At 52.6% G+C, this 22,212-nt stretch overlaps 1 protein-coding gene across 1 annotated transcript; it reads left to right on the top strand.

The window, feature by feature from the left end:
* Positions 1 to 351: 351 nt before the first annotated feature.
* LOC129207889 (uncharacterized) lies at positions 352 to 7,112 on the top strand. The gene is made up of 8 exons (XM_054829554.1): positions 352 to 395; positions 1,367 to 1,593; positions 2,811 to 2,882; positions 3,086 to 3,157; positions 3,249 to 3,350; positions 4,234 to 4,341; positions 4,902 to 4,964; positions 6,763 to 7,112. The coding sequence occupies exons 1-8, from the start codon at positions 352 to 354 to the stop codon at positions 7,110 to 7,112; spliced, it is 1,038 nt and encodes a 345-aa protein (XP_054685529.1).
* The last annotated feature ends 15,100 nt before the right edge of the window (positions 7,113 to 22,212 follow it).

Genomic DNA, 22,212 nt, shown 5'->3' with positions numbered 1-22,212 from the left:
TGCATTTGCCTTGCCACTACTCAACTACAGACTCAACCAAGAACCGTTTGTTCTTCTTCACGGTGGTCTGACTTCTTCTGTGCCACAAGGTGTTTTAGGAATCCTTCTCAAGGAGGGCTCAGGGGCTGCAGAGCACACGGCATCAGAGAGCTGACGGAGATCTAGTTTGCCCTACTGAGTCATGAGGTGTAGATGTGACTTTTAAAGCTCAGCTGACCCCAATGCACCTCATTCCTCATGCTTTTGCTTTCCAGAGCTGCACTCAGAAGAGCCTGCTGACCATGGAATAGAGGTGGCTGTGGCATGCCAGACAGATGTGCCTCCTGAAAGACCCCTGCTTTGCTCGCCACCATGGCAGAGCCAGAAGCAGCCATGGCCAGCAAGCAGGAAGAGAGGTATGAGGCAAAGCCAGGCTCACAAACCCTGTTGCAAGGCCTCTCATAAGCAAAATCAGTTTTTTGACCTAATGGTCCCTTCTCTCTCTCACGCTCGCCAGAGCATACCTCCAAAATTCAAAACGTACAGCATCTGTTCAGGACGGAATGAGCCAGGATGGAAAGCTCAATTTTCCCTTGAAACGCCCCACCAACACTGGGGATCTGTGCTATCCTAACCACCTGACGGTCCCAGCACTCTCTCTGACTCTAGCCAGACTCCAGCTCCAAAATGGAAAATATACAGCATCTGCTCCCACACAGAACGTGCTGGGACAGAAAGCTGTTGCTGGTCTGCACCTTCCCTAAAGCTGGGGTGGTTTTTTAAAACCTCCTGTCTTGTGACCCATTTGACAAAACAGTCCCACGCCTTGCAAAGAGATGCAGCAAAGACTCTTTCTCATGCGAGTGCTTTGGCCAGAATCCCCTCCAAGCCACAAAGCAGTGTTTTCCACTGAACTGCATCAGGATTAGCCTGGGTTGGTCAGTTGTGCTGCGCCGTGACTCAGCTGGCGGCACAGCTGCTCCTCACACCCTGCCCCTCAGTCCCCGGGGCAGCATGCTGCCGCGGTGCTCCCACACAGGGCAGCTCCCAAGAGAAGCCCCACGGTGCAGGCCAGCCTGGGTGCAGCCCCTCAGCACCTGCCTGCACCAGGAAACACGGAACCGGCATTTGAGCGAGCTGCTCCTGGCCGTGCTGGCCACCCCAGTGCTGTGGAGAGCCGGCCGTGACGTGACGCCCGGGACAGGGCCACGAGGTGAGGGGCCTCCACTGCACAGGCCCCGGCCGGAGGGGGGGCAGGAAGGGGCAGGCTCAGTGTCCCTCTCCTCCAGGAGCCGGCCCTCCCGAGGTGAAATGTGGGGGTGGGGTGGGGAGGCCAGGCTGTGAGGTCATAGAGCCCTGCTGTGCCGTGCTGTGCCATGATATACAGTGCTGTGCCGTGGGCACACCCCAGCAGTGCTAGCAGTGCCAGCAGCGGCGGCAGCAGCAGCAGCGGCGGCATTGGCAGCAGCGGCATTGGCAGCAGCAGCAACAGCAGCAGCAGCAGTATGGTTCAGGCGCGGGGGGCCGTGGCCCCCGCCTGCCTCCTTATCCTCCTCCTGGTGGCCCTGCAAGCCCAGGGCGTCGGGGCTGCTCCGTGGCGAGCGCGGGAATTAGGTAGGCAGGCAGGTGAGGGCCAGCACCCAGCCCTGGCAGCATAGCGCGGCACCCACTGCCCCTTGGTTGGGCTGACAGCGGGGCTGGGGTCGTGGTGGGGCAGGGCTGGGAGAGCAGCGGGGCCGGGCTGGGCTGGGTGACCCATGGCCAGCTCCACAGGTAAGAGGAGGCAGACGCCCTGTGGGGAGACGCAGGGGTCGCGGCTGCTGCGGGGGCATTTTCCAGGTGAAGGCTGGAGCCCGGAGCGGTGAGAAACCATCCCTAGAGCTGGCCCTGTGCCACCCTGCCCCGGGGCAGCCTTTCCCCCAGCCTGTGTGCCAGGGCCCGAGCAGCACCACAGGGGCCAGGCAATAGCCCGCGGGAGTGCTTCTCAAACCCCTGGGCTTGTCACAGCTGTGCCCAGGGCCGTGGCTCTGCTGCTCCCTGGCTGGGTCCCAGCTTTCATCCTCAGAGACGTCTGTCCTCAGGAGATGTCTGCTGAGGAAAACAGCAGCATTCCAGCTCTAGCCCGGCAGCATTCTTCTTGGGCAAACCCAGGTCCCCATGGGACACCCAGCCCCAGCCCACAGCCCCAGGGAACAGATGGGACAGCGCTGGTGCAGCCTCTCCCTGGCCAGCGGGCTCTTCTCCATGAGACATGTGAACAATCATTTTTTTCCACCAGTGCTTTCATGTGGGCTTCTGTTGTGCACAGATGAGATCTCCCAGTAAGGGGCTGTATGTTTGTCCATCCGGCCCTTGAGGGGTGTTACACATGGCCTGGAAACACTCGCATGAGTGAGCACTTAGCTTTTAATATTCTGTTCATATGAAATTTAACTTAATATTTTCTTGGTGGATGCTCAAACATGCAGAAGAGCAGAGAGGGAATGGGTCAGGCTCAGTGATGCGCCCCAGGGAGCTCTGCCTTGCAAAGTGTTCTAGCGTTCTTTCCCAGCCTTTCCAGTGCCTGCTGCAAAGCCAGCGGGCTTGTTGGGGTTGAGTTTAGAGCTGGTGTGAGCTCCAGGGAGTCCTTTCTCCCAACAGCCCCGTGCACGGTTTGTTTCAGACCGGCATGGTCCAGGCACCTGGTAACTGTCTGCACAATGCTCCTGAGAGGAAGGGAGAGATGAGCGACATGGAGCAATCCTGCGTTTCAACTGCATTCACTGCTGTTCAGATCTGAAGAAGTACATTTAAAGATTTCACGAGAGCTTCTCTGTTTGGTTTGTTTACAGACATGGCTGGAGGTAATGGACATCCAGCTTCCCGGCTGGGTTCCAGGGCTGATGCACAGGGAGATCTCATGGGTACGTCACAGCTTTTTACTTCCTTTGAGAGGTGCCAGCTCAAAGCCCCAAACGTGAGTGAGGCATCTCTTGCAGCAGGTGTGAGAATATAGACCTGCATTGTGTGTGCCCTGTTGCTACGTGATCCCTTTATATGTTGTGCTATTCAGTTATGACAGTATCACAGTGTATGATGGAAGCTTCTCGTGGGTGTTTGGTTGTAGATATGGGTAGAGGGAGAGCTCTTCCAGCTCCTCGGCTGGATCCTGCACTGGACCTCACCTGGCATCCCAGGGGTGAGTAGTCAGTCTTGACTGACTTCACAGACTAACCACTCCTTTTCAGTATTTTAGTCGTGAGAAATTTAACTTTACGCTTTCCATTAAGGTCCTCAAAGAGCAAAGTATAAAGCTGAAACAGGAAAGCGTTCCCAGCAATCATCAGAAGACCTAAAGGAAATCCTGAAGGAATTGGACAAAGCAGCACGTGGTAGGTATCTATCACTCTGAACCAGAAGATGTGGGCAGCTGAGGTTTTAGACGTATGTATGGACAAGCAGGATGCGCAGGCAGCTTGGGGTCGCTGAGACTGGCAGACTTTGCCTGGGCTGCAGGCATGCCCTGGCCAGGATTGGAGCAGCCCCAGCTTCACAGCCTGGTCCAGCCTCGTTGTTCCCCTCGAGGTCTGAGGTCTGTTGGTGACACCTCAGGGTCAGGGACAGGTGGAAGCTGGACACCCAGCTTGAGGCCGCACACCTAACTTGAAGGCAGCTAAAGCGAAGGGCTGTTCATTCAGTCTTGGGTGGGTTAGCTGTCTGTTTCTGGTTGTGTTTCAGATAACTTGGTTGTGGTTTTCCTTTTGTTTTGGGGGACTGTGGGCTCTTCACTGCCGCTTGTGAAAGTGCCCAGAATATGGTTGCAAGAGCTTGCAGTTCAGTCCACCACACGTGCCTGTCACCCTGACCATGTGATGGAGTTGGCATGATGGCAAGTGCTGCTCAGAAGGGCTCTTTCCCCAGCTGAACTGGCTACAGCGTCTTCCCGTCCTCTCTGAAGGAAGCAATTTACCATCCTTTTGCAGTTTGCCAAAAATGCACTAAGTGGAATGCAAACAAGACGATCACATGCAATCCCCTAGTCTCTCAGCAGGTCAGGATTTGCTGTCTACTGGTAAACTGGAAAGTGCCTAGCGCTTAATTTTTTCTCCATGAATGACTCGTCGTTTGAACCAGCGACTAGGTGCACCGCCAAATGCCCAGGCTTTCTTTCTAAGCGTTATTAATGTATTTGGAGAAGTATTGCCTCCTGAAGATACTCTGTTCCTGACAAGGAACGGTTGCATCTAATGAAACTGACCCACTTTCTTTCTAAAGAGCTGGACCGTGAGACTGTGGAGGAGGAGGCGCTTCAGGAAGGAGGCAGCCAGGCAGTGCCAGTCTCTGATGAAAAAAAGGGGGCAATTCAATCAACAGGCGTGCCAGGTAATTGCTGTCCTTCGGTCAGCCAGCGTCATAAATCAAAATCACCGTGTGCCTGCAGGCTCGTGCCCTGGTGCCCGCTACTGCACACCGTGTCAGCAGCCAAACTATTAGTCCAGAGCGAGTGTTCTGAAAGAAGCCGGGAGTGGCTCTCTGTGGATGACTGTCCTCTCTGGGGTGCGGAGGTTATTGCCATCAGGGTGCCAGAGAGAGACACTCGTAACCCTCTGTGGATGCAGCGAGATGCTCACCGCTCACCACACCCAGTTCACAGGAGTTTCAGAACTTTGCCATTTTGGGAACGAGACCACCTGAACCATGCTCAGCACATGATGGGAAATAGGACTCTTAATCGAAGGTGCCTCCCGCAATACCTGCATCCCAGAGCTTGCCGTGAGTCGTTGTAGGCACCACAGAGCCGGGGAGGCTTCCTCCTGTGAGCTGAGGTCCAAAGGGATGCGCTGACAGATCGGGCACGGCCTTAGAGGGGAACCTGCACCATCCTCCGGCATCCTCTGTGCCTGAGCCACGCTGAGGCTTTACCTTTCTCTGATTCTTGGCAGCGCTCTCCAACCCCGGGGAAGCCCACCACACCGGCATCTATGAATTTTTTCGAACGAATACAGGTACTGAGCAGTCTGGCAGGGGGCCATAAGTGGGAGCAAGTCCTGGAAACTGGGGGCATGCAGGCGGTGCCCATACTGGAGAAAAGGCAGAGGGAGAGCGCGGTTCAGGTGTCTTCCCCAGAGGGCCTGACTCCATTCCCTCAGGGGGTGGGTGCTGGGCTGGGGAGGGAGACCTGGGGGTGGCACTCCCTGACGCAGGGATGGTTTTGGTCTGTCTGTCTCAAAGGGGCAATTGGTCAAACAGCCGCGCTCCCCCGCGGGCTCTCCATCTGGCCTCATGAGTTCTGTTCAGTGGGACAACTTGTCCCAAAGGGTCAGAGAGAGCCTCCAGGCAGCAGCACTAGCGCGCCTCGGAGAGCGAAGGTGGGTGAGCGCAAAAGAAATTGTGTGCAAATGTGAAGGCTCACCAAGAAGGGGTAGCAAAGCCATGACACTGGGAAAACTGGATTATGCCACCCCAGAGCGTAAGCAAAGCTGAGAGGAGAAAGAGAGGCTCCAGAGTGCATTGATTTGCAATGGCTTTGGGAGTTTCCTTTGCTTCTACTGAAACCAAGGAAACGTTGCAGCCCCAGGATGTCCACTGCTTCAGGGATCCTAAGAAAGTGAGAAAGAACATTTCCTGGCAACATCGGGCCTCCTGTGAGATTACCGGGGGTGTGCAGGACACACTAACGTACAGAATGGTTCCTCCAGGTGTGGATGGCAAGAGAAATGCAAATGCTATGGATCCCAATGATTTCCAGAAGTACTGCATAGAAGGCGCCGCAGCAATCCTGGGCTCCATGCTGCTTGGGATGGTATTGTGTTGTGGCATCTATGTGTGGAGGAAGAGGAGACAGTGAGTTGTTGGGGGGAGAGGGGGGCTGCCAAACTTCTGTATTAGATGGCTGCTATTAGCCATGAAGCATTTGGAGGTAGGGTATTCTGGAGTGCTGCGTTAGTTACTGGCCAAACTCTACTGAGACTGCTGGTGTAAGATACTTGAACTGGCCTCTCAATACACACGCACTCTTTTCAGAAACCCCTTCTTACTGTTGCAAGTGTTAGTTAAAAGTGACCCTGCCTCAACAAGAGCAGGCCAGCGACAGACGTAGGCAGAGCAAGGTCAGGAAGAACAACAACAAGGGATGACATTGCCATAGAAAGTGAGAAGCGCAACAGTGATGTCTCCCTACCAGTGAACCTACCAGCAGCAATCCCCCTGTTAGGCGATGCCATAAATTCCAGATGTTTGCCTCGGCCAAGGTGTCCCAGCAGCTCAGACCATGGTCAAAAGTCTTCCCAGCTACTGGCCTTGCTTTGGAGAAAGAGAGGAGTCAGGCTGTCCCAGCTGCACCCCAGCACTGCCAGCGTGCGTGTTCTCAGCACAGGCAGGGGTTTTTGTCTGTGCAGGCATCTGTATCTCTTTGGATACGTATTCCAAAGAGAGGATGGAGAGCATCTCACTGGGCCGAGGCTGTCCCCTCATCTGGTCAGGGAAGCCGAGTGCTGCTCTCTGCCGGGCACGCTGAGAAAGGAGCTGTGCCCAGCTTTGGTCTGTTGGGGTCAGGTCTCCTTCCGGCACGTGCAGTGCAGGCAGGTCAGGATGGTCAGGGCTGAGAGGAGACGAGCCATGGGCAGGCGAGCAGAGCCCAGGCCGAGGGGTGCAGGGCGCCCCGTTTTCTGCACAGAGCTCTCTGTGCCCACAACTCCCACATGCAGCCAAGTGCCCGCACCCCACAGCATGCTCAGCGCTGCCCCACACCCTCGCGCCCGCCCAGCACCACAGCAGGGCCTCAGCAGCCTCCTGTCTCCGCAGGCGCCTCGCTGCAGCTTCGTGAGCCCGGCCCAACACCAGCAGCTACCCCTCACACCTGGACAGCCGGACCACCCCCCTCAGCAACCCTGAGAGCCAGACCCGACACCAGCAGCCATCGCCTGTGCCTGGAGAAGCGGCCCGCCAGCCACGGAGCATCGGGGGGGGGCGACCGGCCCCCACCAGCCCAGACACCCACCCGGTCTGCCCGCCTCCACCCCGGCCTCCGTAGCTGTCCAACTCAGCCAACCGGCTGTTGCAGGACCAGCCCAGCACCCTCCAGCCCCCGGAGGAACTCAAACCAACCCCTGCCCCCCCAAGCCCATTGCCCCAGCCCTCCTGCAAGGGCCTGAGGCGGCCCAACGGGGTACGGGTTTGGGGTGCGATGACAGACTCCCAGGCAACAGCTTCAGGGGTTGACCATTTATTTCTGAGCAATGGCATGACAATAAATACAGACCCGTAGCACAATTGTCTGGGTTGTATCGGCAGCAAACCCAGGAGTTCACCAGTTCTGGGCCAAACGGCATCTTGGGGCACGCAGGGACGTGGATGCCCACGGTGTCAGCAGTCACGGAGCTGGGCATGGGACCCGCCGACGGCCAGGGCGTGGGACCAGCCTGCTAAATTTTGAGCCACAGAGGCACTGGTGGGGCTCCTTAACAATTCATCACCCCCACCTCTGCTCCCTGTGCCAGCTCTGTCCCAGGGTGCACAGGACAGGGATATCATGGAGGGCAATACCAGCCCCAGCCCCTGCACTGTGTGCACACCAAATATACCACATAAGGCAAAGCCACAAATTAAACACACAAAGCTGCTGTCAGGCTATAATGGTGACATCGTCTGTTCTGGTTTTGGCTGGGCTGGAGTTAATTTTCTTCCTAGCAGCCCATATGTTGCCGAGTTTTGGATTTGTGACCAAACCAGCGTTGGCAGCACACCCAGGTTTTAGCTATTGCTCAACATTGCTTGCGTGGCACCAAGGCACGAGCAAGCTGCGGTTGTGCTGGTGGATGAAAAACTGGATGGGAGCTGCCAGCGTGCGCTGCAGCTCAGAAAGCCAACTGTACCCTGGGCTGCATTCAAAGAAGCGTGGCCAGCACGTTGAGGGAAGCGATTCTCCCCCTCTACTCCATTCTCCTGAGATCCCACCTGGAGCACTGCATCCAGCTCCGGGGTCCCCAGTGCAAGACACGGACCTGTTAGAGCGGGTCCAGAGGAGAATCCCAGGGCTGGAACACCTCTCCTGTGCAGAAACGCTGAGAGAGTTGGGGGTGTTCAGCCTGGAGAGCAGAAGGCTCCAGAAAGACCTTGCTGTGGCCTTGCGGTATATAAAGGGGGCTTACAAGAAAGGCGCAGAAAGACTTTTTACCAGTGACAGGAGAAGGGGCAAGGGTTTTAAACTGAAAGAGGGTAGGTTTAAATTGCACATAAGGAATAAACATTTTACGCTGAGAGCGGTGACACACTGGCACAGGTTCCCAGAGAACTTGTGGATGCCCCATCACTGGAAGTGTTCAAGGCCAGGTTGGGGGGGGCTTTGAGCAACCTGATCTAGTGGAGGCTGTCACTGCCCACAGCAGGGTGTTGGACTAGGTGATCTTTCAAGTTCCTTTCCAACCCAAACCATTCTATGCTTCTATCATTTTTGCTCCCTACTGGGGGAGGACAAATGGGGGAGACACTGCAGGAGATGCCTGGGAGGAGTCCCAGGAAGGTACTGGGCATTGACCTGCCTCCAACATACACAAAACTGCTCAGGTAGCTTCCTTGGAGGAGTTCGGGGCTGATGAGTTTTTTTCCCTCTTGCGGCAAACACAAGACAATAGGTTTATGTTCCCTGAGTTCCTCTGCGGACGTGGACTGCTGTCAGGACACCCTCCATGGGACAGCCAGCAGCTCTATGCGAGCACTACCCCTCAGCTCGGCCCTGGCCCCCCATTCAGTGAGGTCCCCAGCCCCATGCTCTCCCAGCACCATGTCACACAGCACTACTACTCTTAAGCAAGGAAAACCCCAACGCTTCTTTCCCATCTTATTTCCCCATAGCATTCAATTTTGAGTTCTCAAACAATTTCACATGTCGACAACAGTGAAGTCAGAACATTTCTGAACACTCCGTTTGTATCATGCAACAGATGTACTTCCTAATCATTTGCCAATCTAAGAGACCTTTTACTGAAGCTGATTTAAAAGAGCCAAAAAGCCCACACAGAGATGCGCTCTGAGGGCCGCACAGTGATGAACTCCAATAACAGCCAGGGAATGGAGCCCTCCAGAAGATCTAAATGTGAAGAGCTCCTCCAGGGCCACAGGGCATCGCAGCATTCCAGAAAATAGCAAAACTGCAAAGGGCGCCAAAAACAAAACAGTGAAGCGCTCCAAGCAGCCCCAGGGTGCAGAGCTCCCAAACAGACCCAGGGTAGAGTATTCCCCAAAACCCCAAGCGATGGAGGCCGCTGAAAAAGCCCTGGCATGGAGCACTCTTAAAAAGCACCAAAGTGCTCCAAAATACCCAAACAGTGAAGGGTTGCCAAAAAAGTCCCGGGGCTGGCGAGCTCCAAAATATCCAAACCATGAAGTGCTCAAGAAAAAACCAAACCCCAAACCCCAAAACACCAAACCTCAGGACAGAGAGCTCAAAAACACCCAGGAGACGGAGGGCTCCAATAAAGGTCTGGGGTGGAGATCTGCCAAAAAAACCCCAAACAGACAAATGGTGACAACTCCAAAAAAACAACATGGTAAACAGCTCCCAAAGAAACCAAACAGGAAAAAGAAACACCAAAAATATCGGGGGTTGTAGTATTCCATACAAAAACTGTAAAGGCCTCCAAAACACCAATATGGTGAAGAGCTCCAACAAAGCCTCAGGCTGGAGACTTCCCTAAAAAAGCCAAGGATCGAGGGTTGACAAAAAGCTCCGGGGTGCAGAGCTCCCAAAAAGCCCTGCGATACAGAGCTTAAAAACACCCAGGAGATGGAGAGCTTCAAGAAAATACCCAGGGTGGCGAGCAGCCAAAAATCCAAACAGTGACAACTCCCAAAAAGCAACACGGAGAACGGCACAAAACACCAAAGAGGAATGCACTCCTCCAGGGCAGCACAGCGGCAACACGCTCCTCCGGGGTCACAGTACACAGTTCCCAAAAAACCAAACGGTGATACATTTCTCCAGGGCAGTGCTGCGATCCTTTTTCAAAAAAGCCAAGTGCTGTAGGATTCCATACTACAGTAAAACCATAAAGGGCTTACAAAAAACCAAGAGTGAAGCACTCCTCCAGGGCCGAGTGGCGATGCATTACAAAAGCACCGGGTGTTGTAGTGTTCCATAAAAAAGACACACTGTAAAGGCGCCAAAAAACCAGAATGCTGACGAGCTCCATAAAAAGTTCCAGTATGGAGACCTCCGGGACAGCGGCAGGCGGAGACCTCAAACACACACAGGAGATGGAGGGCTCCTACAAAGACCCAGACTGGAGACCTGCCAAAAAAACCCAAATGCAGATGACTGCAAAAGAACAACACAGTGAACGGCACAAAAACCCAAGTGGTGATGCGGTAGTCTAAGAAGCTAGTGAAGCTATCAAAGACTGCTATAGACTTCCAGAAAATACAAAATCAATAAAGTGCAACAACAAAGCCCAGGGCCAGGCCGCGCCTCGAGGGGGGCTCCCAAAAGAGCCCCGGGCCAGGCCGCGCCTCGGGGAAGATTGAGGACTCCAAAAAAAAAATCCCTGGTTGTTAAGCTTAAAAAAAAAATAAAATAAAACAAAAAAAGCGAAAAATCAGGGATGATTAAAAAAAAAAAGTCTCCCAAAAACCAGAACAGTGATGTACTCTTCCAGGGCCATTCGTTGAAGCATTCCTCCACTGCAATGCTCCGTCTTCCTGGGCTGCGAGGTGATATACTCCTCCAGGATGCTGTTGTAAATAATTAAAAAAAATGCTGGGTGTTGTCCTGTTCCATAAAACACTAAAACAATACAGGATGCCCAAAAACCAAAATGGTGAAACTCTCCCAAGTAACAGAGCAGCGCTCCCAAACAGTCCCCATGTATAGTGTTCCCCAAAACCCCTGCGTTGGCCAGCTCCAAAACACTCAAGTGATGGAGGCCTCTGAAAAAGCCCTGGCATGGAGCACTCTTAAAATCACCAAGGCAAAGCACTCCAAAATATCTTGGTGGTGAAGAGCTCAAAAAAACCACCCCAGACTGGAGTGCTTTTAAAAAGCCCCAGGACAGAGAGCTGAAGAACACCCAGGAGATGGAGGGCACAAAAAACCAAGGGTGGAGGGCTCCTCTAGGGCTGCATTGTGTAGCACTCCAAAAAATGCTGGGTGGTGACACACTCCAATAAGAATGGGGCATTTTAGCCATCCAAAAAAAAAGCCAATGAAAAACCTCCAGAAAAGCCAAGCAATGAAGTGCTCTAAAACAGCTGGGCAGTGAAGTGGTCCTCCAGGGCCAGACGGTGATGCACTTCAAAACTAGTGTGCGCGATCCTAGAAAACAGCAGTGGAATAGCTATTTTTATTCCCGTTCGGAGATTAGTAGCCAACAACTGTACAACATTCGCGTCTATCTCCTAGAGACAGGAATTCCTAGCAAGTCCTGTAAAAGTCCTTGAATGCATCCCAATTCATCGTCTCCTAGGGGTTCCTGGGAAATTCCTCATCTCTCCCTTATTTTCCTGTGCCCAAGAACCACACTGCACACTCCCACAACGGAAACGCTGCCTGCGCTTAGCCGGACTACACCTGATGGGTACACAAATGCCACACCTCTTCCCAGAGCCCTGCTATTGCACGGGGATTAGTCAACTCTGCGCCAACCGCTCTTCATGCTTCCCAGAGAGCTTTCATCCTCCACAGGTGGCCCTTGCGCAGGGGCACAACCCACTCCTCTGCCTTTGAGGAAACCTGCCACTCACAGAAGGCCCTTTCTGGCCAAGATACAAGGTGGCCCCCAAAACATTCCCCTTAGCCCCTTCAAATGACCACCTGCAGAGCTCCCATTTCACCCGGGAGCCACTTCTCCGCTCCTCTGGTCATTCTCACCTCGCCCTTGCTGTTCGCCTGCTACCCAAGAGACACACAAGCAGCACAAAGCCCACATCTGCGTCAATGCACAAGACTCAGCTGAGCTCCCCAGGCTCAAGCTACAAGACACTCAGGCACCAGAGACTAGGTGGACGGACAAAAGGATTTGCACCGTGTCCCTGCTTTCCATCTATAGGCTGAAGAGAACTTGACGGTATGTTTACTGCCTACACTTGGAAGAGTCTGGCTGAGCTTGTAGCATCTGTGAACAGGGCATAAACAAGAGAGTATGTAGTTTACATGGAAACAAAAAAGCCTCACCTTGCCTAGCTGAGTCTTGCTTCATTTCAATTTACACTATCTGTAGGTTGTTATATTAGCTGTTCTACATACAGAACAAGGCCTGCATTGCTTGAGTGAGGCAATTGCTGTTCGGATATAAAGCACGCGCAGCTAGCACACCGTCTAGATATCTTTATATGCACAGAATATATACAGAAAACATGCAACAAGCATAAACAGAATATCTACGGATAGACAGAGACACATGTCAACAGAAGTCTTTGGAGTATATAGATACACACCCCCCCCACGCACGGTCTATACAGAACATCCACAGACACCATATACTCCATCGCCAGGAAGAGAAGCCTCAGCCGATCTCGTCTCCCTGAGGCTTTATTCCTCTCCCTATTCAGAAGCTACATTATCTACACATAGAAAAGTATACAGGAAGCACCACCACAGTCTTACCTCCATAGATGCACTCTCTACACAGAGCACAGACATAGAACATACCAAACAGACACACAATTTGTCAATTCCTACCCAAAAGAGGCAGCCAGGTGAGGGGAAGCTACGCTTTATCTTGACTATGGATGTCGAAGTCTTTATGTTGAATAGATATTGTCTCTACATGGAAGATAGACACTTTCAAGGCCATGGGAGGAAGGGCATTTCTCTCTGCGCGTGGAATGTATGCTGCCCTGACTTGGAACACGTGCACATGAATACATGAATACGCATACTTTACATGCAGACATACACAGAGAGAGAGGGAGGCAAGGCATGGGGGTTTTCTTCCTGTCTGTAAAGAGCTCATATACTGCCAGTATACAGAATATGTACTATCTGTATGTACAGTAGATACAAAGAGATGAAGCAGAAGATAGCCTCTTTCCACGGAAGCCTACAGAAGGCCCTTACAGGCATGCTGTTCTGTCTGTACACACAAGAGATCCTGAAGAGAGGATTCGGTTTCTCTCTGTAAAATACATTTGATAGGAGAGGAAGGCTTTTCAGTCTTTTCTTTAGAATACAGCCTATGCAGAATATACGCAGGCACGGTGATGAGAGGCTTTTCTGTCTGCGTAGAGACTATACGGGCTAAATGTAAGACACGTACATTGAAAAGCAGTGCCTCACCTACCTCAACATCTAGTATCTACCACCTGTGTACACATGACACAGCAACAAGGGGAGGCTTTTCTGTCCCTCTGCAGACTACATACTGTCTTCCTCAAGACTACACACGGACAGGCCAAGCCAGGCGTGCTTTCTCAGTATTCAGCATATATCAGGATATGCTCTGCCTATCAAAAAAGGGACAGTGAGGCTTTTCTCTCTGGATACAGACTATATCTCGTCTGTAGATAGACTGTACGCAGGCAAAGCATGTCCCTTCCCTCTAGTCATAGACTAGATACCGCCAAGGCAGAGCTTTTTGGTCTGCTTATACAGTGTACACTGGCTGTACAGAGAACAGAAACCACCACCACACAGACTAGAAAATGGCTGTATGGAGAATACACGTGGAGAGCACTGCACACTACTTTCCTGTCAGGACGCAGAACGTATTCTGGTTACACAGCAGAGATGGGCCACGTGAGACACCCACCCACACGTGAAATCTGGGGACGCTAGGGAATGAAGGGGAGGGTCTCTCTGTACATCAGGCACACTCTGCCTACAGAAGCACACAAACGGGGGAGGTGAGGCTTTACAGGTAGTAAGTACGGGGCTCTTCTGCCTGTATGTGGAATATAGGCTGTCTATAGAGCAGAGAGATGTTGCTGTACTTAGAACATCTACTGCTCACCTGTACAACAGGCCCAGATAGGCTAACCCAGTGAGGAATGCCTGCAACCACGTACACCAGCACAGGCCTCTCAGACTCTGCAGGCAGGGCGGGGGGGGCAGCAGACTTCAAGCAACATCATCTCACACCCCACGTGTGAAAGCAGAATGACTGGGCACCCGTCTCTACCCTCTGCTGGACTCCTTGTCCACAGACAAGGAAAAAAAATGATCAAGGATGCAAAGGTCAAGGGCATGCTCGGCTGCAGCCACCATTCGGTTGTAGAATTTAAAAACCTGAGAGAAGTGAGCAAACCAGCAGAATCACAACACTAGACTTGAGCATAGCAGACTGCCGCTTCCTGAAGAGCTTTGGATGAGGGGCAACAGACAATTTGCAGATTCTGACTCAAAACAAAGAAAGTCACTCACCAAGAGGGTGCCCAAGCACTGGAACAAGTTGCCCAGGAATGACACCGAATCTCCATCCTTGGAGACAGCCTAAACGTGACCGGACACAGCCCAGAGCAACATGATCTGACTGGACCTGCTCTGAGCAGGAAATCAGACTAGATGGCATCGGGAGGACCCACCCGACCTACCCCACTCTACGAATCCCCACAGATTTCTCATTTCACTCCAGTACTCTCCTGTTTCATCACTGGCCACTGCTCATGTTGAGAGCTCTACGAAAGTGTTTGCGGAGCACAACACTTGTTCTTAGGACATCAAGAGAGTTGCTTGAGGCAGCAACCCTTGTAAGGCCCTGATAACAAGTGAATGTCACAAACACCCATCTTGACGTGGACAGGGATGGGCTGACAATGAGGAGGGAGTGTTGACCAAGAACGGAGCCTGCGGAGGCAAGATAACGTCTTCTGAGACCACTCCTCTATTTCTGAAACAAAGACCATCTGTGCCCTGTGCGCCATGTGCCTGTGACAGATCACCACTCACTTGGTCAGCCCTGGGGTGGGGGCAGTGAGACCCCCAGGACCCCCACAACCCACCAACTCATTTCTAGAACATTTCTGAACATTCCCGAGCACATACTGCGCCTGCTCAGTGTTGACAGACCCCCACCTACGGGGCGGGCACATTGGGTTATAAAAAGGGAAAACACAAGTTTTCGGCGCGCGCCCACCACCGGAAGACTACAACTATGAGCAGAGAACATCACTGGATCCAAGGGTGGTGATATCTTTTCTCTCTCTTTTCTTTCTTTCTTTTCCTCTCTATCACTCTCTTTGTCTCTAACTTCATTTTCAGCACATTAGGGTAATATCGTCACACGTTTTGCTAAATCCTTACCTTTCATAGTTCTGCTAAGTTTTGAGCCTTGTTATGACTTTTGCCAAGCCTCTTATCTTTTGTAGTTCCACTGAGTTTTAAGTAAATTTGTGATTGGTTTGAACCTCTAAAGTAATTGTCGTTACTTCTGATTACCGCGCAGAGAATTAAACAGTTAACCTCACCCTAACCCCGAGTGGGATGGGACAACCCTTACCTTCCATCACTTCTACAGAGCTGAAGCATGGCAAGCCTATTCAGACAGGTAACACAAATGAAGGCAGAGTTTAAAGGCTATGTCTTCCCATCAGAAGCCATCTCAGACCAGATGGGGGCAAGTAAAACAGTTCCTGAAAGCACAGGGCTGACAGGCACATGAGAAGACACACGACAGCTCCTCTCGGGGGAAAGTGGGCCATGTGCAGCTCAAGGTCCTCCCCCCGCCTTTCTCTCCCCCAGGGGGAAGAAGGAACCGCAACCAGCTAAACTTGCTGTCACCCTCATTGAGGGCACTCAATGAACTGGTCAGACTGTTGGGTAGTATCTGATACAGAGACACCCCCCTTCTGGGCTAAAAAGAAAAGTCTTTTTTTTATATATATATATATATATATATGTTATTGAAATCTATATACTGACATCAATATTTACAGACTTCTAAAATACCAGTACTTTTATAGAAATATCATTCATAAAAATATTCCCATTTAAATATAAATGTGGGCAGGACTACAACTCAAGCGGAGCGTGCCACATACAGCAAAGGCAAAGCATGTTTAGCCAGGGCAGCTATCTCAGGGCGACTCGGGTGCAATTTTGCTCTGCAAGGGTCCACAACAACTGCAAACCTTGCTCCTGGCCTCCCCACCGGGAACAAATGGTCACTTTTCCCAAATGCAAGATGCTACCACAAGCACCAGATATGATACTGTCTTTACCAAGCAGAAAGGGGAATCCCTCCACCCTACCAAGTGAATTCACCTTGGGAAGGCAGAGAGGAAGGAACCAAGGAGATTGCCTTTCAGGAAGGCAATAAGCCTCGGACAGAACAGGCTGATCTAAGAGCAGAGATGAGTTTTTATGAAATGAGTCAAGTGGAAAGTATTTTGGCCTTGGTGACATCCCACTTTCTAGCAAGAAGTAATGCATTTCAAAGCAAAGGCTATTCTAGAATCGTCTGAGCTGCTGCTGCCGCTAAATCTCCCCATTTCCTGTGGCTGGGTGCAAACAGACCTGTCAGACAGACAGACAGACAGCAGGTGTCAGGTACCGGTACTTGGAGGGTATGCAGACAGGAAAAGCTCGGAAAAGGGAGAACAGGCTACACTTGGCTTTCAGTCGGTTCAAAGCATCCCGCACCATCACTGAGCGTGAGCACGAGCTACCGCTACGCTAGCTTGTGAAATCTGGACTTGGTGTCAGCTAAGAGAGGCATTCGTTTCTACCAAGTTTTGCTTCCATTCAACTTTTCACCTTCAGAATACTCTTTCTTCACAACTTAGTTTCTTACCAGCCAGCTTGAAAGCCATCTAAGAGCAGGTCCCCGCTGCGTATCACAGAGAAGCCAACTTGGTGACCAGTCTGCTCTAGTCTCCTCATCTGTCTCAAGCTCATCAGAATATGCTGCAAGAAAGAAGCAGCATTACTACACTGCAATATAGATGAAAAATAAAGCAGAGAGACTCATTTCTGGGCTGCCAAACAGCAGAATGCAGCACATTCTGCAAACAGCTACATAGCAGGGAAAGCAACGTGCAAGCCAGCGCACTCTAGACTAGACCCCACAGGACTTTCACAAGCATGAGGGCAGGGGGCCTCTCTGAAAGCCAGTCCCCTCCTCCCCCTGGGAGCAGCAGGGATGGAAGAGCAACAGGCACCCTCACCAGGAGGTGGGAGGCAGGAGGCAGGGGCAGGAGGGCTGTAATAATCTTTGGTGAGGTGGAAACCGGCAGCACCTGAGGTCCCCAGCCTCCACCTCCAGTGCTCAGCCTCTGAACCGCTGGCACCTCAGCCTTCGTGCCTGTCGCAGCGCCGGGTCCTCACGGCAGGGCCGGGCACAGGCTCCGGACCTCTAGGCAGGCTGCCCGCCGCCTGCTCCCCGGAGGAAAGCGGCCTTCTCCCCTCGCCAATACCTCGGGATCAGGTGCCCGCTCCCCCGGCCGTCCTCCCCGAAAACGACCCCCCCCTCCTCCTCCTCCTCCGGGCAGCGCCGCTCCGGCCCGCTGGCAGCTCCACGCGCAGCGCCCCGCTGCCTTCAGCGCGCCCCAACCCCCCCACCTCGCGCCGGCCGTTCCCGCCCGAGCCTTCCCGAAGCCGCGCGAGCACCCGCTGCCGGAGGGAGGCAGCGCCCGCCTGGCGGCAGCAGGAGAGGGGAGAGAAAGCGGCGCCCAAACCAGAGCCGGCCCTGCACAGTCCATAGCCACAGCAGGTCATTCACCTAGGTAGCAACAATGTAGTGAGGTCATTCAGGAATGACAATTTACTGACAGCATAGCTCAGACTTGGGGTTTTTGTTGGGGTTTTTTTTTTGCTTCCTCCCTTACAACCGTTTCCCTGGTAATTAGCCTTAGATGATTTCTCAGAACACAGAGCACATTCTCTACAGACAACTTGCAACCCTTCTGGTAGCAGTTAGAATAAAGATGTTAAACACTAAACATGTCAAGTGCCATGGAGATGGTACCCTTCCTTTCTTGGCTGGTGGGGTTTAAATACGCTTGCATGGAAATTAATCCTGCTGTGCTTAAGAGTGCAGTCGTGCCAAAGAGCATGAAATAAAAGTTAATGGAGCCCTGTCTGGCTGTGCAACCTCGCACGGCTCACTATGACTGCCTCAGATGTGAACTTGCTGAGCCCAACCCTCTACAAGCTTTGCCCTCAAGAGAACTAAGCGAGCCAGGCAAGAAGAGAGGGGGAAAAAAACCCCTAGGAAATACAAACAGCACTTCAATTAACAATTGCCCTTCTCTCCCCCGTGCACGGAACATCCATTGTTCCCTGCTCCTTACTTAGCAAGAGGAGTTGAATTTGACACGCTAAATTTCACTTCCACGTGGAAGTTTTACACGTTTACAAGAGAAGCACTTTGCCATCCGTAGTCACGCTTGGCTGACGACCTGCCCTGAGCCGTACACACAGGATCCACCGTTCGGGTAAGGAAGGCATTCTTGTGAAAGGCACGGCTACAATAGAAAGCCTGGAAGAGTTAGATTGCAAGTAAGAAGGGCTTTAGAGATGCACACAGCCCAGCTTGCTTCATTATCAAATCTTGATAATTTTAATTATAATCATTTAGTTATAATGTTTTTAATTTTAATAAATAAGACCTCAGATGCAGTTTTAACCGTGTTCCTTCCAAGCTTCAAGAGAACACGTGCAAAATATTTGTTCTCTCAGCAAGAAAATCACTGGTCCAAAGAAAAATTTATTAAAAAAGACAGCCACGCTTGCAATATTTGCTTTAGAGCATCCTAAGACTGTAAAATTGTATGTTACCTCAGGATTTCCTATCAAAAGAAAAATAAGAATAAAAAGTAAGTATGAAATCTTGAGATCTAAATCTATACAGTTAAAACATGAATCATTTCTGTGCACACATTTTGCTATGGGGACAGGAGAAAAGTTATAGAAATAATTTACTGCAGTAGCCATTTGAGATGCTGAGAAACACTTTGGTAACACCTAATATATTCCCCGTTTTCATTGTAATACTCCAGCTCTGAATGGGGGAAGTAGAATACAGAGATCCAGTAATACCACACTAGACCATGTCTAATTCTCAATAAAACTCCCTAAACTCGGGAAAACATGCACTTGCCGTGCAGCATTTTTGTCAATATGTAAGATACAAGAGCATAAAACCACATCAGTTGTGTCTCACTTCAGCTGAAAACCATCTGACAAAGTGAGTGCAAGTTTGCAGTGGCCCAGCAACCTTATCACGGACAAGGGCAAGACCTCCAGCTTAAGAAAAGCAAGAGCGCAGTGTAATGCATAGCAAGCTGCAAATCCAGTGGTTTTCACTTACGGTAGCTGAAAGCATTTTAGTCCCTTCTTTTTATCCATTGATGGGTTGTGGTTGGCTTCCCCCCCCCCATTTTGAGCTATATTCACCAACTTGAGACAGAAACAGGGACAACTAACAGACCAAAACCAAGGTGAAGGGGACCCTGTATCCTCCCCTTGCCAGGCAGAAGGCAGTAGCCTCAAAGGGAGGAGTGAACGGAAGCAAGTCCCCACTCGGCGTGGCAGGCAAACCTTCTCCTCCTCGCCCACCTTGCCTTGCCACGTACCCCTGTACAACAGGTAGGAGGCTCTGGCTGTGGAAGGCCACTCAAGGGAGGATATGGATGGTAGTCGAGCTACACCAGAGGTAGCGCCTAGGCCAGAAAGGCCCGCACCTCGTGTTGTGACCACCCCCACGAAGAAGAAAAGGTGGCTTATAGTTGTAGGGGACTCCCTTCTGAGGGGTACAGCGGGCCCATTATGCAGGGCAGACCCTCCCCTCAGAGAAGCCTGCTGCCTCCCGGGGGCCCGCGTTAAGGACATTATGAGGAAACTCCCCAGCCTGGTACGGCCCTCTGACTATTACCCACTGCTGCTCCTCCATGTGGGTGGGGATGAAGCAGAGACATGTAATGCAAAAGCGATCAAAAGGGACTTCAGGCTCTTGGGATAGTCACTGAAGGATTTGGGACCGTAGGTAATATTCTCCTCCCTCCTTCCAGTTGAGGGCAGCAATGTTGGGAGGAACAGGCGGACCCAGTCCATAAACACGTGGCTCTGTGGCTGGTGTCAACGCCACAACTTTGAGTTCTTTGACAATGGGACGGCCTATACGGCACCAGGCTTGATGAACTCTGATAGGATTCACCTCTCTCAAAGAGGGAAGAGGATCTTTGCCCAGGAACTAGCGAGGCTCATCGACAGAGCTTTAAACTAGGCTCGAAGGGGGAGGGGGATAACATCAGGCTTGCCTGCGACATGTTGTGGGACGACGTGTCCAACATGTTGGAGGGACAGGGTGCTGGTGAGGGCCCTCAGCGTATTGCTCAGAGACGTGCTGGACACACTGCAGCATGCTCGAAGCCTAGAGGACATGAGCCAGGGGCTCCAGATGCAATGGGAACCAACAGGGAGACACTGGGAGAATACATCAAAAGAATTCCAGCCGCTCCAGCCAATAAGTCAGCCTCATCGGGAACAAAACTGAAATGCCTCTACGTGAATGCACGTAGCATGGGGAATAAACAAGAGGAGTTGGAGACGTGTGCGCGCCTGCAAGGCTATGACCTTATTGGCATTACAGAGACGTGGTGGGATAGGTCCTATGACTGGAGTGTTGGGATGGAAGGATACAGGCTCTTTAGGAAGGCCAGACAGGGCAGACAAGGAGGGGGTGTCACCCTCTACATCAATGACCAGCCGGATGGAGTGCATGGAGCTCCACCTGGGGATGGATGAGGAGCCAACCAAGAGCTTACGGGTCAGGATTAAAAGGAGTGCTGGGGCAGGGGACATCATAGCGAGGGTCTGCTACAGGCCACCTGACCAGGGAGACCGAGCAGATAAGGCCATCTATAGGCAGATAGGAGCAGCGTCACATTCACAAGCCCTGGTCCTTATGGTGGACTTCACCATAAAAATATAGCATCAAAGCAATGAAAGACAATGTAAAGTCAACGTCCTCTTGGATTTGCAATACATGTTCCCCTCATTCAGGCTGCAATCCAGATCTCGAACACACTGACTGATCCTCCTCCCACAGTTATCCAATGCTGCACCCAATGTTTTAACTTCGTCCAACTTTGCCACAGCCAACCGGGCAATGCAGCAGGGATATAGGGAACCAAAGAGCAGGATTGTGGGAACTGGCAGGGGAGTTATGTTCAACTAGTATCCTACCAAGAACCTCCTCTTGTAAGGAAATGCTGTGGCGACGGGCAAAGGCAGGTGCGTCCACCTGTATTGCTCGGTGGGTGTCCATCAGCTGCTGGTAAGCTTCATGCTGAAATGGCGATTCCGGAAAGAGAGACTCGCCTTGTTGAATGTGCAGCTCTTTGAGGAAAACTCTGTGGTGTGGCCAAAGAGGATTTTAGGTACTCTTGCGAAATTGTTCCATCCCCAGGCCCTCACATGAGCACGCAGCTGCTCTGCGTTGATGCCCAGCTGGGTGAAGGCTCCTTGGAAGTGAGGGATTTCTGCTGAGATCGCTGCGCAGCCCGACTGCCCTGGCAGCTGCTCTCCTGCTTGCTAAGGTAAGCGTGTTGCCTGGTGAGAGGCAGCTGTCAGTTTTCCACTCCTGCTTCTGGAGTGTTTCCTCTCGGGCCCACCCAAAGACTGGACTACACAGGACTCGTGGCATCAGTGTTCCTGATGTCACTCTGCCTCTGTCCCCTGTAAATAAGCAGGAAGGGGGGATGAGAACTGAGTCGTTTGGAGATAAAAGCTCCTGCGCACCCTGCGGCAGAGCTGGTCGCCCGTGGGGGGGAGCCGCTGGCTCCCAGCTGCCCTCCCGGCGCTTCCCCCTGGGCCGTGGGTGCTGAATCCCTCCCGGGGGGCCTACAGGTTTTCCTCCCAGATGCTGCGGATGCAGACACCGCTTCTGCGCCACAGCCATCCTCCTCTCCCCACCAGCCCCGTCAGGAGCGGTGGCGCGGTCTTCTGCCGAAACAGGAGGAGCGAGAGCTGCGCGGCAGCGCTTCACCTCCCCGCCCGCACTGACGGTCCCTCAGGGCGTCCCCTCCCGTCACGGTGATAACCGCGCTCAGTGGTGAAGCGGTCCCGTGGGGGCAGGCGAAGATTTGCCCCGCGAGTGTACACACACGGTCCGGACCAGGTGCTGGGACATAAGGTGCTCTGGTGCCGAGGCAGGCGGCAGCGGGGGCCATCGCTCTGCCCCGCCGACCCGCTCCCAGGGCTGGCTCAGCGCGGGAGAGCCGCCCCCGCGGAGGGGCCCCGCCGAGGAGGGCCGGTCCCGCCAGGCCCCCCGGCCCGCGCTGAGGGCGGCGGGGCGAGCCGGGATGGCGCCGGAGGGCGGGCGG

This window comes from Grus americana, chromosome 6, assembly GCF_028858705.1.
Source record: "Grus americana isolate bGruAme1 chromosome 6, bGruAme1.mat, whole genome shotgun sequence".
Taxonomy (NCBI): Eukaryota; Metazoa; Chordata; class Aves; order Gruiformes; family Gruidae; genus Grus; species Grus americana.
Note: the sequence above shows the minus strand (reverse complement) of the source record. Positions and strands in the feature narration are given on the sequence as shown.